At 53.5% G+C, this 17349-nt stretch overlaps 1 protein-coding gene across 1 annotated transcript in view; it reads left to right on the top strand.

The window, feature by feature from the left end:
- The window catches only part of DRC3 (dynein regulatory complex subunit 3), a 49365-nt gene that overhangs the window by 31228 nt on the left and 788 nt on the right, over positions 1–17349 (top strand). The window contains exons 7-12 of the mRNA XM_037163254.2: positions 3295–3414; positions 4063–4175; positions 5491–5665; positions 9230–9361; positions 10614–10684; positions 12059–12182. Coding sequence (XP_037019149.2) covers positions 3295–3414; positions 4063–4175; positions 5491–5665; positions 9230–9361; positions 10614–10684; positions 12059–12182 — 735 coding nt within the window. The remainder of the gene's footprint in view (positions 1–3294; positions 3415–4062; positions 4176–5490; positions 5666–9229; positions 9362–10613; positions 10685–12058; positions 12183–17349) is intronic.

The following is a 17349-nucleotide window of genomic DNA, read 5'->3' on the forward strand; positions in this document are numbered from 1 at the left end:
GACCATCTGTATCAGCTGTGAACTGCTCAGCCACTGTGTTCAGCCATCTGTCTCAGTTTCCCTAGTCCACTGGCCAAGGAATATTCCTGGCATCTTACCATCCTGCATCACTGGCAAGAGATGATGTGACAACCTTCTAGAAGGTAGCACAGACAGGCCTGGGCACATCCTGGGTCTGAGGCCCAGGATGCTCCCAGGTCCCTGGCTTGGGTACGGGCCGTCCGGGGGTCACTCACCTCAGTGGAACCCAGGGAGGACAGAGATGCATGTTGGACAGGATGAGCTGGCTCTTGAGGGAGCCAGGGGATATGAGACCATCTGGAGCTTATGCCTGGCACTCACAGTTGGGGTCTGGGCTGGACATAAAGACCCAAGTGTTTTTTTTAAATATATTTTATTGATTATGCCATTACAATTGTTCTATTTCCCTCCTTCATTCCCCTCCACTCTGCATACCCCCTCCCACCAAATTCTCCCCCTTTAGTTTATATGTTCACGTGTCTCAAGTTCTTTAGATTCTATATTTCCCATACTATTCTTGCCCTCCCCCCTATCTATTTTCTACCTACCATCTATGCTACTTATTTTCTGTACCTTCTCCCCCCTTCTCCTCCTCCCACTCCCCTGCTGCTAACCCTCCATATGATCTTCATTTCTATGGTTCTGCTCCTGATCTAGCTGTCCTCTTAGTTTGCTTTTGTTTTAGGTGTGGTTCTTAATAACTGTGAGTCTGCTGTCCTTTCACTGTTCATCTTTTTTATCTTCTTTTTCTTAGGTAAGTCCCTTTAACATTTCATATAATAAGGGCTTGGTGATGATGAACTCCTTGAATTTGATCTTATCTGAGAAGCACTTTAACCGTCCTTCCATTCTAAATGAGAGTTTTGCTGGATAGAGTAATCTTGGTTGTAGGTCTTTGGATTTCATGACTTGAAATACCTCTTTCCAGCCCCTTCTTGCCTGTAAGGTCTCTTTTGAGAAATCAGCTGACAGTTTGATGGGAACTCCTTTGTAGGTGACTGTCCCCTTAGCTCTTGCTGCTTCTAGGATTCTCTCCTTCATTTTAATCTTGGCTAATATAATGATGATGTGCCTTGGTGTGTCCCTTCTTGGGTCCAACTTCTTTGGGACTCTCTGAGCTTCCTGGATTTCCTGGAAGTCTATTTCCTTTGCCAGATTGGGGAAGTTCTCCTTTATTATTTGTTCAAATAAGTTTTCCACTGGTGGCTGTTCCTCTTCCCCTTCTGGTACCCCTATAATTCGGATGTTGGAACGTTTAAAGATGTCCTGAAGTTTCCTAAGCCTCTCCTCATTTTTTTGAATTCTTGTTTCTTCATATTTTTCTGTTTGGTCATTTTTTTTTCCTCTTTCTGGTCCACTCCTTTGATTTGTGTCCCAGTTTCCTTTCCATTACTATTGGTTTCCTGTGCATTTCCATTCATTTCAATTAGTTTAGCTTCCATATGTTCCTCTAATTTGTGAATATAATCAACCAGTTCTGTGAGCATCCTGATCACCAGTGTTTTGAACTGTGCATCTGAAAGTTTGCCTATTTCTTCGTTGCTTAGATTTATGGGCTCTGGGGCTCTGAGTTGTTCTTGAGCCATGTTTTGATCTGTTTCTGCCTGTTATATATGTGGAGCAGAGCCTTAGTTGTTCACCAGGGCGGGGCCACCCAGGTCGCTGGTTTGTGACCTGTTGTGGGGACAGGGTCAGAGAGGGACAATGGCGGTTTCCTCTGCCACTTCCTGCTGCTGGGGCCTGCTGAGTCCGTCTCACCACCGCGCTCCTTCACCAGTTTATCTGCATACAAATGTGTGACCACGGTCTACCCACAATGGGTCCTCCACCTTGCATTCTGAGTGGGTCTTCCCGCTTCTCCACACCTGGGATCCACCCACGGCTGCTGGCGCTCCTGGGTTGCACGCCCAGGTCAGTCCGGTGGATCTTTCCTGCCTGATCCCACTCTGCTGCTGGCTCTGCCCCTCTAACAGTTTGGCTGAAGTGTTTCGTTGTTGTCAGACTTCCGTATAGTTCAATTTTCTGTGGTTTGGCCGCATTTTTGTTGCTAAAACTTTATTGTTTTTAAACTTGGTTGTGTGAGAAGGTGCAGTGCTTCTACCTATGCCTCCATCTAGGCAGAAGTCTCAAGACCCGAGTGTTGTCAGAGGACAAAGGACCTTGTAGTTGAAGACTACACACCTGGGGTGCAGAGAGTGAGCCCAGAAGGGCGAGGACCAAGCCCTAGGGACACCAGCACCCCCTGCAGGCACAAGGGATGAGCTGGGTGTGTGAGGAAGGCTAGCAGGTAGCAGGGCACAGAGCCAAGTGCCGAGACATTTGTGACCAAGCCTGTGACTCAGGTGACTCACTTTACCTCTCTCCTGTCATGCATCCATAAAAGAGAGCTAGAACACTGGCCTTGCAGGCCTCCACTTACCCTGTGGCCCCCAGCGTTGGGTTGTTTCACAGGTCCTTGGCCTGCCTGTGCTGCCTCTGCACCCCCCTTTGTCCTTCCCTAATCTCCCCAAGACACTTGAAAAGGGCTGTTACTGGACAGCTTCCTTGCCAGAGTGAAAGTGAGAGTAAGTTTATAAAAGTTTGGAACATTGTGGCAAAGGAGGGGCCCCTGGAGACAGGATCAGTGGATAAGCCTGGAATGAGTTGCCGTTGCCTGTTGCTCTCCTGGGTGCAGGTCTTGTTGGGACCCTTCAGGCTTGGGATAGAAGAAGCAAAGTACACACCTGAGGAAAGAGGGGCACAGGTGTGTTCAACAAAGGGAGCGTGCAGGCGTCCTTTGTCCTGAGGGGTTCTCTATTCATGTTTTCTATAGGTGGGACTCCTAGGGGCGGTCCCAGGGGAGGATCTCAACAGGCTATGCACTAGGCTCCGGGTGTTGTTTAGTGTATCAATATATTAAAATGAGTGCATGATGCTTAGTTCCACTTGTATCTTGGATAGTCTGGCTCTAACTGGTTTTTTGTTATCTATCTCCCTAAGGTGGTTTAAACCACCTGCTCTTAGGTGTCCTTGGTTAGTGAGGATAGAGTCTTGTGATTTGTCAGCTGGCTGTTAATTGCTCAGCTCTTCCATCCATTTGTTCAGTCATTTATCTGTTTCCTCCTTCTACTTGCCAGGGAATTTTCCTAGGTTTTCACTAACCTGCTTCAGGACCATGAGCCATTCTAATCCACACCTCTGCCCATTCTTGAGACACCACAGGATGGCAGAGACCAGCATGGCTCTAAGGGACCAGACATCTTCTGGTAACAATGTCACTTCCCATTCCCCCAGAAAGGGCTGGCGGAGCTTAAACACCAGTTCAGCATTGATGAGCTGAAGCACCGGGAGAGCCTGATTCAGGCTAGGCTGGAGGATGAGCAGGCCTGGCGGGAGAAACTGGAGGAGCACAAGGTATCCTCGCCCAGAGGAGCCCTACTCCCCACCTCTCCTGGCCCTGTCTCCAAGTGCTGCCCACAGGGCACCGGTCAGGCTCCCCAAAGGTCAGTAGGGCCCAAGCCCTTGAAACCTGCCTGGTGATTGAAAACAGATGCTGTGTGGCCACAACCCAGCTCTGAGGAAGCATGTAAACTGTGCTCTGTCCACGGAGCTGGTGCCTTGTCCCTGCCTTGCTCTGCCCACTGCCTTCCCCCAGGACCAGCTCCCCCTGAGTCTAGACCTCACCTGATTTATCTCCTCCGAGGGGCTGGGGAGGCTGTGCTGGAACAATTTGTCAGAGCAGTGGACCTTTTCCTGAACTCCTCAGACAGGTCCTCATGGCGGCCAGGAAGGTTCAAGCCCGGGCTCAACATGGCCCTGGATTCACAACAGAGCCCCTAACTGCCTTCCTCCCCACAGTCGCCACCCCTCCTGCCCCTGAAGCCAGACCAAGCCATGTGAATTGGCCCATTTTATGCCTCTGGCCCTCCCTGCCAGGTGCCAGGCCCTGAGCCCAGCACGTGCCTCCCCGCCTTGCCCTCCTCAGAGGGCCAGTTGTCCACCCCCCACAGGCCCAAGTGCAGGGCCGAAGCTCAGCTGTGCCTCTGGCTTCTTCTGACACAGGCTGCGTTTGTGGAGCACCTGAATGGCCCCTTCCTGTTTGACAGCATGTACGCAGAGGACGTGGAGGGTAACAGGCTGGCCTGCCTGCATGGTGCGGGAGAGCTCCTCGAAGCATATCCTTTCTGGGCCACGGCGGCTTCTGTGGCCAGGCCTGGGCCTCCATGGGCCCTGCCTGCCTGCAGCCAGTCCCCTTCCACTCTGGGCCTTGGTTTCCCCAGCTGTCTTTGAGCCCTTGGGAGGTGAGACCTCTACTTCAGAGCACGCAGAGCCAGGCCTGCAGAGCTGCACAGGGAGTGGCGCCTGGCTTGCCAAGGGCTGGCCCACAGGGCCTGGGTCTGGTGCTGGGTAAGTTGGGTCGGCAGTTTGACTGAAATGTGTATCTGTGGCACTGACCTTCCTTAGCCACAGTTACGGTTCCTGCTGCTGCTTTGCACACTAGACAGGTGCTGCTCTGTAATCACATTTTATAGTTGGGGAAGCTCACCTTGGAGAGGTTGACTTGTCCCAGGTCACACAGTTAAAAGCTGGGAGTCTAACCCTCGTCCGTGGGGCTAGGAGCTTGAACTCTTTCCCCAGCTGGCCAGAGCCCACAGGATGTGGCCAGCACTTGCTTTCAAGGCCATGATTGCAGTGGTCAGTCGGTTGGCGTAAACTATAAGCCGAGGGACTCAGGATGGAATTGAGGGGTTCCTGGTCTAAGAGTGCTGAGATGAAGCAACGAGTCACAGAGTGTGCCTGTGGGATACCATCTCTGAGAAAAGGGACCAGTTTGAAAAACTCACTTTTAAACACTTAGCATTCCGAGACGAGTTGGGGAGGGGACAGTTGGGTGTGGGGCTGAGCAAAAGCTGAAGAGCAGGGCTCTGGCTCAGACAGATGGACTCCAGCTGGGCGGCCTGGGCTTGCACTGAGGCTGTAGCACCTGCCTGGCCTCAAGGTCTTCCCAAGGACTCCATCCAGTAGATTCTGTCGTGTCTTCATGTGTGGGTGAGGAGTCCAAGGCCCAGAGAGAGGAAGTAGCTGGATCTCCGTGCTCCCAGCCTGCATCCCCCTACCTCCACAGTTCCCCTCAGGGCACCTGCGGCCCTTGAGGACAGGCCCTCAACACAGGTGCCTTCGAGACAGCACAGCAGAGGCAAAAACACACACGTCTTCGGCTGGCTCCCCATGGTCTCTGGCCCTCCCAGGTCCCCCCAACCCCTAGTCTCCTTTGTCCTCTGCTCTCCAGCCTCCTGCTGTTGCCCTGCCTCCTTTCCCCCTCCCCCCCTCCCTGCCAAAGGTCATGTTCTTGAATCCCTCAAGCCAAGGCTGGAGGTGCCCCAGTGACACTTTCCTCTCCAAGTCTCCACCGTGGGCTTTTCACTCTTTGAAAGAGCTGCCACCACATGGCACCGGAAACAGCTTCAAGCTTCCTTAACAGCCGCTAACCTACAAGGACAAATTTGTCATCATCTGCCTGAACATTTTCGAGTATGGACTAAAACAGCAGGAAAAGCGGAAAGTGGAGCTTGACACCTTTAATGAGTGTGTGCAGGAGGCCATCCAGGAGAACCAGGAATGGGGCAAACACAGGATCGCAGAGTTTGAGGAGAAGCACCTGCTGGTAAGGCCTGCCCTCCCACCCCTCCCTGCTGCCTGCCCTGGTGCCCGCCCTGTGGTGGGCCTGGCCCCACCAGAGGGCTGTAGCCCCTGTCCCTCTGATGACTCCTGAGGCCCATGGTCTTTGTCCCCATTTGCCACAGCTCACACAGCTCAGTGGCTGACCCCAGGTATCTCCTTCCCCTGTCACCACAAGCCATAGCTCCTTTGCTGGCCAGGGCTGAGCCAGGCTTGGAGCCTATGGGTCTCCTTTACCTAAAACAGCCCCAGGGCTCAAGGTAACATCATCATCACTATTGAAATGGTGTTGTTATCACCACTACTATTATGACTGTTTTATGAGCCCTGCTCTGGGCCTGGCACCCAGGCTCCTTCCCTCTAGAAAGGTCAGCTCTAACCCGGTGGGCAGCAAGGAGCCTTGGGGGTTTCCAGGGGCACTTGATCTCAGGCTGGAACTTATGGAACAAAGAAGAGTTATCCAAGGGTAGTGGAGGAAGAAGAGGAGGGGGTTCACCCAGGGAGGAACCCGGGGCATGCAGGACCAGCCCGACTCAGGCTGAGCTGTGCCCGGGCAGGGCTGTGTGTACTCACTGGGATTGTTTCCTCAGTTAGCATTACTTTGGAAGACTGATTCCTACCTTGCTCTAAGCCATAGCCCTTCTGAGATTCTAAGGAAGGCCATGTGAACACTCGCCTACAGCACCAGGGGCTTCAGGGAGCCCCTGGAGACACTCCAGGTTGAGAACTCCCAATTTAAGGGAGTTGGCGATCGCTGGCGGGTCACCACCCACGCCCTGCTCTCTGGCCCTGTCCCCCACCCCTGTGCCACGAACCTCACCAGCCAGACCCAGGGGTGGGGAGGGAGTTGTGCCTTCACCCAGAAGTCCAAACCTGTCAGCAAAGGAGCACGTTTGGCTCACATGTGTGTTTTCTTTGGCTTACAGAGGGTTTTAGAACATTTTGAATATCCTAATAACTTTGAAAAACAGAGGCTCTCATAGAAAAATTGTGGTTGCTCACTTCTCGGAGGTAGTTGTCTTCAGGGCCCGAGTGACGCTGGCCCCTCTGGATGGGGCATGTCTGCAGTTGTCCAGGCCCTGTCTGGCACAGCTGCCCTGATATTTCTTATCTGGTCCCTGTAGCCACTGGACTTGGGACACCTGGATGTCAGCCAGTTGGCTCCTCCTGAAGCCCCATGTGGGGGCCTGGCCCCTCAGCCACAAATGCTGCTGGGGGGCAGGTGTGGGCTGGGCACTGCCAGCGCTACCCTCCTGCTGCACCAGGCCCCTAAAGCTGCTGCGCTTGCTTTCGGCATGGTCTGCATAGTGGCTCCCTAAGAGGCTGCCTGGGTTAGATAGATGGACCTGAGCGCTCCTCTCCAAGGGCCAAGAGCCAGGGTTCTTACACAGCCAACAAGGCAACGACCACTGGGACCTGACAACACACTGGTGCTGGCCCAGGGACGTGCCTGGCACTGGTGTTTCTCAGTGTTCCCTGGGCCTCCGGTGCTCAGCTGAGTTGAGCCTACTGTCTTGAAAGCCCACAGACTCCACAGGCCTAAGGAAGCCCTCAGTTCACTGCCCGAGAGGGACCTCTTCAAGAGCCGGTTCTGCCCCCTCTCGCCACCCCCACTAGACAGGGACTGTCAGGACGCCCCTTTTGGGGCCTAGCAGGGGCTGCTCAGGCAGAGCCCTCACCGGGGACCCTCTGCTGGCCTCCCTTTCCTCACTGGTGAGACAGGTAACCTCCCCAAGGGTCTGAGATGGGCCTGCAAGATGGGGCGGAGCCAGCATACATGTGTGACCAATGGTCCCTGTGTGGTAGAAGCCACTCTAGCAACTAGGTGGTGCCTGGCAGTGGAGAGGTGGTACCAGCATAGGCACAGACACAGGACAAACTGTGCACATGGTGCACAGTCAGTCTGCCTCCAACACCATGTGTCTCTCTGTGTGTGTGCATGTGTGCACATGCCTGAGTGTGCTTGTACATGTGTGCACACATGTGTACATGATGAATAGCGTCTGCTGTTCTACACTTTGCTATTTTATCTGTGCAGCTCAGAGATCCTTCTAACACTTGAGTGGCTTGATGTCTTTAATAGTCATAAAATATCTCATTGCATGGATGAGTCAGAATTTAGTAAGCCAGTCCCTGTCAATGGGCAGTTAGGTTTTTCTGCTCTCTTGCTCTTTCAAACAGTGTTGCAGAGGATCCCCTGGTGCAAGTGTGGCCCTCAGGATGAAGTCCCGGAGGCTCTGTGCCTCACTGTAACTAGTTCAGAGGTTATACCCTCTGCGCTCCGCCCGCTCTCTTAGCAGGCCGTGGTGGCAGGCTCTCATCTTTGCTGACCTTACAGGAGTATATGTTTATTTTCTCATAAGTGGGAGCGAGCACCACATCTTTTACAAACATTTGTATTCTTTATTTGTGAACTGTTCTCATAATATGCTCTTACCTGTTTTCCTGTTTGGTATTTCTCCTTCTCTATCTCTACTTCTCTCTTTTTTTTTTTAAATTGACTTTGTCAGAGCATTTTATAGATTGAGAAATTAGCGCTAAGTCAGTGAAATAAGCTGCAAATCATTTTCCCAGTTTGATTTTTATCTTATCATTTTGTCTATGGTGCTTTTACCATTCAGAGTATTAAAATTTTTTATGTGATAGAATTTATTAGCCTCCTAGTTATGCTTTTCCACTTTGAAATTATTTATTTTAAAAACTCATTTTTTCAGTACTTTCATGGCTTTACTTTTTACATTTAAGTCTTTGTTCTGTCAGGAATTTACTTTCATGTAAGGGTTGAGGTAGGGATTGAGCCTGATTCTTCTCCAGCTGTAAGTATCATTCACAACCCCACCCCCAATCATATTCAGTTACTCTTCCCTCACAGCTAATACCAAACACCAACGAAAACAAGCTGACATTGTATCCAGCGGCCGAGTGTCCGGGCCCTAACAAAAGGCAGGTGTTCAGCACTGCACGCAGACCCTAGGATGCTCTGCAGCCTGTGAGCGCCCTCCACTCCAAATGGGCTGCTCTGTTTGCTGCTCGCACCCTGGGCCCACTGGAGCAGTTCGGTGTGGGTGCACCACCTTCCACAGACCAAGCCTGTCTCGAGTTCCCCAGCATCTCCCCCTGCCTGGGGCCTGCAGCAGGCCCCCTGTCTGAGCCTTTATGAGTCCAGCCCCCACTGTGAGCCAAGGCCCCACACCTACCACCTGACAACCCCCATGGCTCCCAAGAAGCACGGGTTCTCTCCCCTTTGCCTGCAGAAACTGAATCTTGGAGAGTACAAAGGGTTCATTCAAGGTCCTGTTGCTAATAAGTGACTCAGAGAAGAGTCAAATGCAAGTTCGTCAGACTCCGAAGCCATCTCCAGCAAAAACCCAAGCATCTGCTCTGATGGTCTTGAGGCCTGGAGCGGGAATTAGCTTCTACGAACTCACAGGGCTGCCTCTTGAGCCTGAGCAGTCCAAACCCAGAGCCCAGGTTCCAAAACCAAATTGTCACCTGTCATTAACTAATTACGATCAGTGATGGATCCCTAAAGCACAGGCATTGTTTCCAGAGCTTAAGTGCCATCCGAGATGAGTCTGAACTGAGCAACCTCGAGAAGAAGATAGCGGAGTGCAGCAAGGACATCAGTGAGCTGTTCAACACACTCATGACCCTAGAGATGCAGCTGGTGGAGCAGCTGGAGGTGAGGCTGGTGCCCTGGGCACAGACTTGAATGACCGTGCACTGCCAGGCTCATTCAAACAAAGCTGCCCATGCAGCTCCAAAACCACCCTCAAGCGGGAACCTTCCCAGGCTCTCCTCTTCTGGGGAGGTGACAGCTTCCTGCTGATAGGCCCTGGGTTCACCTTTAATACAGTGCAAGTGATGCTCGGGCAGCAGGACAGGTGAGCTCTTTCCTTTGGAATGCCTCCCTCCCAGGACCTCCTCAAGTGGGGGGACCCCCTTCCTCAGCGTTGCAGAATTCCCCAGAACCCAGGCACAGCTGTGCTGGTGTCATGGTCACATCTGTGCACAGCACCTGAAAGCCTCTGAGCACAGTCATGCTTTTCAATGATGTTGTTTTTATTCATCACAACAGTGTTCACACGCATCATAGTATGTGCAGTTGGCTTGGCTTGCAAACCATCTTCAGGCTTGCCGAGACTCCCCACACCTGTGTCCCTGTGTCCCTGTATTCTAGTGGATTGGGGGCGTGCCCCACCCTGGGCTCACACAGTCAGAGGCTTCACCGTGCATCATCTGCCATGGTTCCTTCCATCAACATCAGGTCCCACGTAGGTGCTGTCTGCCTTGCTAAGCACTGGGATGCAGCTCTGCTGGGGCTCCCTCTGGGTGTGGACGGTCCGGGATAATGGCCAGGCAGCTTGCAGAGCACTGTGTGTGAAGTGACCTCTTTACAATTTACCACGAACTCCAGGAGACAAGCCCTACACAGGAAGCCCATTGTACGAATGAGGAAGTGGAGGCCCAGGGAGGTCAGAGACCTTCCGGAGTTACACGTGGTGGTGGGGCTGGGGCACTGACCCAGGTGTCTGGCTCTTACTGACCCCCTCCCTATTTCTCTGGAGGTGAGAGAGACACCACTGAGGGCCCTAAGGAAGCAGGGCTCTGTGTGTGTGGGGGTGGGGCGTGGGTTAAGACCGGGCCTGGGGGTGTTGGCAAAGGGAACAGGCAAAGGCCTGGATAAAGTGTGAGTGAACCAACATGGCCAGGAGGTGATGGAGCTGTGAGGCAAGGTCAGGAGGGCGAAGTGGGGTCACTTCACAAATACCTACCAGGGAAGGCCAAGGTGGCTGGTCCTGATCTTGAACGTCTGTGACTAGAGGAGGTGCCAGCCACATTATAGGCTAGGTGCCTAGTCTTTGGCTCTGAGGCTAGGCCAGTCAAGGTCATGTCTAAATATGCACGTTAACTGTGTTTTTTACCATTTCTAGGAGACCATAAACATGTTTGAAAGGAACATCATCGACTTGGTGGGGCTCTTTATTGAAAATGTCCAAAGCCTATATCCTTTCCTTGGAGGCCTTCCATGGGGAGGGGCCCCTGGGCCCAGGAAAGGGGCAGGTATCCTGGCCCTCACTGCAGCCACCCTGCCTGCAGCAGGGGCTGGGGCAGAGGCTCCTGCAGCTTTAATAAAAGACAGGGAAGGGTACTGCTCTGTCCCAAACTAACCAGGATGCCACTGAGTGGGATTCTCTCCCCGGTGGCCACTGGTAGGGGCACTGCCTGCCCCTGCCACAGCCACCAGTGCTCTAAACATATTGGCAGAGACCATCACAGCGTGCCACTTTGCTTCTTACCAGAAGTAGCTTTACAGGAAGATCTATACCCTTCACCCAGACGATATCCAAGTCATCACAGGACCTAGTTAAGGGGGAATCTCAACCTTTGAAATTGGAGGGATGGAAAACCTCTAGTTTTCTAGCAAGGAGAAAAGCTCACCTCCAAAGCACAGAGGTTTGGCGGCCACTTCGGGTGTTCAACGAATGTTCCTGGGTCCGAACTTTGTGCCCATTACTCTTGCAGGGCTGCCGTTCTGGGCAGGGCTGAGTTGGGGGCGGGGGCGCGGGCACGGTTTGCAATAGAAATTTTGGAACACTTATTCTCAAATGCTTAATACTCAAGGGGAGCCCACACCCTGGAATCACCACCTGCCCTCCATGTGGACCACTTGGACAACCTCCAAGTTGAGGACACTGACTTGTTATTCATAATGAGCCAGGCGGGTTAATTTTCTGGGTCAGGAGCCAACATTTAGGGGATGACCAACCGTCTGCCACCTAAACTCAGCCCTGTCAGGTTTGGGGCAAACTGCTGTGTTCCACCCCTGAAGTAGTCCCTGGCATGCCCTCCTGGCCCACAGTCCCACAGGGAAAGGGAAGTGACAGAGGCAGGGAGTGAGTAGCAGGGGACCTAGAGCCATGGCTGGCAGCCTCTCAGAGGGAGGGCCCACTGAGGAAAAGCCCAAGGTGCTGGGTGGAAATGTGGGGAGAACTAGCAGGCAGAGGAAGCAGCCTGGGCAAAGGCCCTGAGAGAAAGTCCGGGTCCTGGGTCCCACAAGGCCCTCAGGCTACAGCAGAGTAGGGAAGCTCGTGGAGAGGGGAGGGGCCTGTTCATAACACTACAGCCCTCTCCTGCCACTGTGGGGAGAAAGGGTGAGAGCCAAGACTAGGGCTCAGTCTACTGTCAAGTGAGGAGGCAGTGGGATAGAGGGACCCTTGGGAGCCCAGGGCCAATGGCCAGTGATAGCCAAGTGTGTGCATGGGGCGGGCACAGGCAGGACAGCCCTGGGCTTGGTGCTCAAAAGCAATGATGGAGTCTGTCCTCATCCCGAGGCTGGCCTGCTCCAGCCCTGGCCTTTGCTTAACTCCTGCCACACAATGGCACAGTGTCGGGACCTGGAGAACCACCACCATGAGAAGCTCCTGGAGATTGCCATCAGTGCTCTTGAGAAGATGGTCAAGGGCGAGCTGGATGAGGACCTGCCTGATGAAGTCCGGGCGGTAAGAGGGGTGGGTGTGGGGGCAGGGGGAGGTGCTGGAGCCAGGCAGAGTCCAGCCCAGCTCTGTGGCTCCAGGAAGCCTGAAAATCTCAGAGGCCTCAGTTTCCTCATCTGCAAAAGGTAATGATACGCCCCTTTGTAGGGTGGTCAGCAGGTGAAAAAGGCAAACAAAACACTTGGTGGGAGACTCAGTGGGGCTCAAGTACAGAGAAACTCATAAAGTCCCAACTACCTAAAAACAGTTTGGTTTCCAAAAGCTCATTTCTGTGGGGCTTCTGGCACTTTCTAGGAAAGGCAGTTAAAATAGAAGCTAAGGTCCGAAATTTCTCCCAAAGTCCTTCTTAACCCTTGAGTCTCTAGAATGAGCACCTACCCCCCACCCCAGCTCTGTTTCTGATTCACCACGATGCCTCCAACTTGACACCAGAGTGCCCAGTGACGAAGGGTCACAGACCAGCAGGCACGGCATGGGCCCCCCGCCCTGCAGGTGGCCTACAGTGGGGCAGGAGCAGTGTGAGTTGTGTCCCTGAGGAGCCACTGATGACACAGACAGGCTCAGGCTCAGACACTGTCTTGTCAGGGACCTTGCATTCCCTTGCTCACTACAGCCTCAGTCTCTCCTCTCCACCCCTGCTGTCAGCAAATCCCACCAGCACTGGCCTGTGCATGGATGCCGGCCTCCCTTCCACTCCCCTGCAGGCCTGCTGCCCTGCCACCGCCTCTCCTGGCCCCTGGCTTGGAGCCACCCCCACATCTCCAGGGCTCACTCCTTCCAGATGATGTTTTGCCCGACATGCTCTTCCCTTGGGTTTCCTTGTGTCTAGATTGTCCTTGTCATTCAGTGCTCAGCTCAAATGCCAGCTCCTTGGAGAGGCCATCCCTCGCCACCTTCCCAGAAAACCCTGATCTGTCACAGACCTCACCTGTCGTCATCAGAGACCTTATTCCAGGTTTAAGCTCTTTGGTTTATGTTGCCTTGTTTCTGTGACTATGCACACTCCATGAAGGAAAGGCAGGGATGGCCTCCTCCCTACCACACTCTTTCCTAGGGTGGGCGGTGGCACACAGCCCAGCTGAGGTGCCAAGATCCCACTACCCAGTGTGGGCTAAGTCCAACAGTGCCAAGGCCAGCAGCACCACTCCTACAGCCTCTTCTGGGCTGAGACAGATGCCCAGCACAGAGCATGGAGGCAGGGCCACTCCCTGGGTCACCAGCCTGCCTTCCTTAAACACCCACAAAATGATGTTGTCCAACATAGGGAGAAGCTCCCTCCCCCCACCCTGCGGGGAGGCTGTGCCTGAGGGCCCCTCAGAAGCCCCCCAGATGGACCACCAAGAGGTGGGCAGAATTTCCTCATGGCACAGATGTCAGCTCTGTGGCACCCAATAGGCACAGGATTGAAACCTTCCTCCCTGATGACTGGAACACAAAAAAAGATGGCCCGAAGGTCAGTGGCAGACAAGCGGTCAGGCTGGTGCTTCCTGCGGCTGCCCTCTTTTCCTGGCAGACGCTCTGCCTGGCGCCACCGCACACCTGTTTCTGGGGTTCAGAAACACCAAGTGCCTGCTGCCTGGGTAGGGACTGGCCCCAATACACAGTACTGCCCCTGGGGGTTTGCATGGCCTCGGGACTGTCAGCGCCCCCATCTGCAGCTTGGGGAACTGGGAACAACTGCGTCTCAGTGCAGTTAGGGGAACTGCCCAAGGTAACACCCCCTGTGAGGACCAGAGTCTGGACTCAGGCTAGTCTGAGAGAGGAGAACCGCAGCCATGAATGCAGACTGCCTGGGTGTTCCAGCTTGCCTGTGGCCCAGCACTATGGTAACGGGGCTCCGCCTCTCAGCTAAGGGTCTCCTGGGAGCCCTCACAGGGGTGCTGTCCACTGCCACCCTTTTAAGACCCGTTAGTGGGCAGCCAGCAGGACCTACTGGATGCCTTTCCCTCTGCAGGTCAGTGTGAGTCTCTGGCCTTTCGCGACCATGTGCAGCTGCAGCTAGAGACATTGCCATGACCCCACACTGTTGTTTATGTCTCCTTAAACGACAAAGTGCGGCACACTGTTCTCAGGGAGAAAAGCATGCCCTGACAAATGTAATAATAACAAAAATAATTGACAGTGCCCAAGGCCTTCGTGGTCCAGCTGGCTGAGAGGCACTTGCCACATATCTGTTCTTCTCATCTCCACACCAACACAGTAATATCAGAACCATTGTGACTCCTTTTTACATATGAGGAAACTGAGGAACAGAGATGAGAATAACCCACCTAAGACACAGAGCAAGCATGTAAGCAGTAGAGTTGAGCACAGGCAGTTTGATTCAAAGCCTTTAACCAAGTGCCCACTGAGCCTGTACCGGGATGGGAATGTTCAGATGAGGGACAGGGCCTTTGGCTGAAAAATGTCTGCTTTCTGGTGGGTAATTACCAACGAGTATATCATGGTAAAGAGTCACACGGATAAGGGCCTCTTTAAAACTCTCCTTCAGCTGCGTGATTATGACGTTTGTGCCATGCTTAGGGCCAAAGCTGCGTTTCAAAGCCCTGTAGCACTGTGGAAGGAAAAGCAGAGTCCACATACTCAGGGAGAACCCAGCACTGGCAAGAAGGGAGGCCCTGGTGGCACAGGCTGCATGGCTGCCTGCACAAGGTCAGTAGGCAGTCAGCAGTCTGCTGCTCTTGGTAGGGCCCCAGGTCCAGAGCCAGCCTGGTGCTGCAGGGAGCCGCTGCTACATCCAGGGGGCAGCAGGAGGCCAGATGGGCCCTGCTGCTGGGAGCATCACTGTGGGTATCCAGCTGCAAGGCAGGCAAAGGGGCTTGTGAGGTCCCAGGGAATCTGCTAATTAATTGACAGTGGGTGTGGCACAGGCCAGCAGCCCCAGGACAAGACTCTGGCTGAGACCTGAAGGCTCTACTTTGGAAGAGGGGCTGGCAGCACAGGGCATTACCCCTCTGGCCAAGCAGGGACTGGGAAAGGTGAGATCCCTGTGCCTTTCTCTGTGGTGGAGGGGCTGCAATGTCAGCAGATACCCAGGATGTGTGTGATGGAATGATCTGATCCTGCAGGGGCACAGGGCAACAAATCCTCAAGCCACCAGCATCTTGGAGAACTTGCGGAGGGGGCACCAGCTATACCCCACTCAAAAGCTCCCCTTCTACCACCAAAAAGTCGCTTTAAAAGAAGTGTGTCTTTATGGCCCCAAGGCCCACAAAGCAGGGTGGGGTGGCTCAGGAGCCAGGAGTGGCTGCCACTCTTAAAAAATTCTACACACTCCCGCCTCTACCTCAGGACTTTAGACCTGCAGAAATGGGAGGGAAACCTTGAATAGTCTACCCATAAGAGCTATTTTAAAGGCAAACTGATGTAGCCACCATTCCAGGCCACCTGGAGTCCAGAAACAACTCAAAACTTGTATTTTAAAGTCATTTCTTTAAACCTGATTCCTTTCAACTGTATTTTACAAATGCCAGTTTTTTATAACCAATTCTTACTGTGTCTGTTCCAAGCAGACTTCACTTCCCACAGCTTCCAAAGCTGTCTCCGGCATACTCGGACTTTGGGGATGATTTCTCTTGGTTTAGGAGATCAGCTGTGACCCACTTTTAAAAACAAAGAATGAGGACCTCCGCATGCTGGGTCAGTGTTGTCGTTGCATCTCTATTTGCAGGAGCTGGTGCACCTGCTGTAGGGCGTGACCTGAAGCTCATGGGCTGGCAGGCTGTGTGTGTCTTTGGTCCACGCAAATGTCCCTGGTCCACACAACCCTCCCCAGAGCCTGGCCTTGGAGGAAGATCTTCCTGACTTATTGCCGTTTCTCCCATGTGACAGTGCTGGCCCCCCAATACCCCCCCTTCCCCACATTGGCTGGCTCAGCTTTTCCACACGGGGCTCTGTGCAACAGCAGCATCCCATACGAGAGTGACAGGTATTACTCTGAAGGGAAGTCTGTGGCCAAATATGAGTACAAAGAGCTTATTTTCTGCCAGACTCTGCAGAGACACTCTGTGCAAGTGACATCCAGGAGGGACCCAGGCCATACACACTCCCAAGTGTATTTGACCAAAGAAGACTGTTTTTCACAGAAATATTAACCTCTCAGGATTCCCCAGGGTGTATTTTGGAGACTGCTATACAGAAGGACGAAGCGAGCATGTGCCCACTTGCAGTCCTCCCCTCAACACAGTGCCTCCAGCCTCAGGCTGTCTGGCTCCCCAGGCGTCCCTCCCAGGCTGCAGGGCTGCTGGCTCAGGGCCCACCAGCCTCCCACTGCTTCGGGGAACGATGGCTCCGCTTGATTTCCATCTGTGCTGGGCACACAATAGCCAGTGTGAACACCTAGAACCAGCCAGGCCTAGCAGAGGAAGGTTGTTTCCAACACCTTTTTACAAAGCAGAAAACAAGGTTGGGAATGCAAGGAGGCAGGAGACCCCAAGTGCAATATGAGATTTGATTTGGTTGATGTGAGCAGCAGTGGAGAAGCAATGTGGGGGGAGCACCCATCTGTTTTCTATTTAGTTATTTATTTTTTATCCCCACCCAAGGACATGCTTATTGATTTAGAGAGGAAGGGAAGGAGAGAAACATCGATGGTTGCCTCTTATACACACCCCAACTGGGGACCAAACCTGCAACCTAGGTATGTGCCTCACCATCAATCAAATTCACAACCTTTCAGTTTGCAGGACAATGCCAAACCCACCAAGCCCCACCGGCCAGGGGAAGGAGCACCCCTCTTTGCAGAGCCCTCTTGCCCTCAGAGCAGCCTTGAGACCCTCAGCCAGTATCAGGCTCTCCACCCAGCCTGCCAGTGTCCAGGCGGGTTGTGCTTGAGGGTAACCAAGAGAGCACCACTGTGAGAGCCGATGTTCCAAGTACGTCACCCCTGGGGGGGGGGGGGGCGTCTGCCTTCTCCCTGAAGGAAACATGCTCCCAACTAGGACTGCAGTCTGTGCCCTGGTGGACCCTTTCCCCAGGACACTCACCACTGCTCGGGGCAAGAGGGCTGTCAACGGAAGCTATGCTGTGAGTAAAGTGTGCACCCACAAAGGCCGGCTCTCCCCTGGGTGCCTGGCAGCTGCTGCTCGTGCTGCCTCCACCAGTGAGGGGACTCTCAGGTGTGCCTTCCTCTTCTGCACGCTGACATGTGCTCAGTGGGTCACAGGACACACTC

Source organism: Artibeus jamaicensis, unplaced genomic scaffold (genome assembly GCF_021234435.1).
Source record: "Artibeus jamaicensis isolate MK-2021 breed Jamaican fruit bat unplaced genomic scaffold, CSHL_Jam_final contig_419, whole genome shotgun sequence".
NCBI classification, from domain to species: Eukaryota; Metazoa; Chordata; class Mammalia; order Chiroptera; family Phyllostomidae; genus Artibeus; species Artibeus jamaicensis.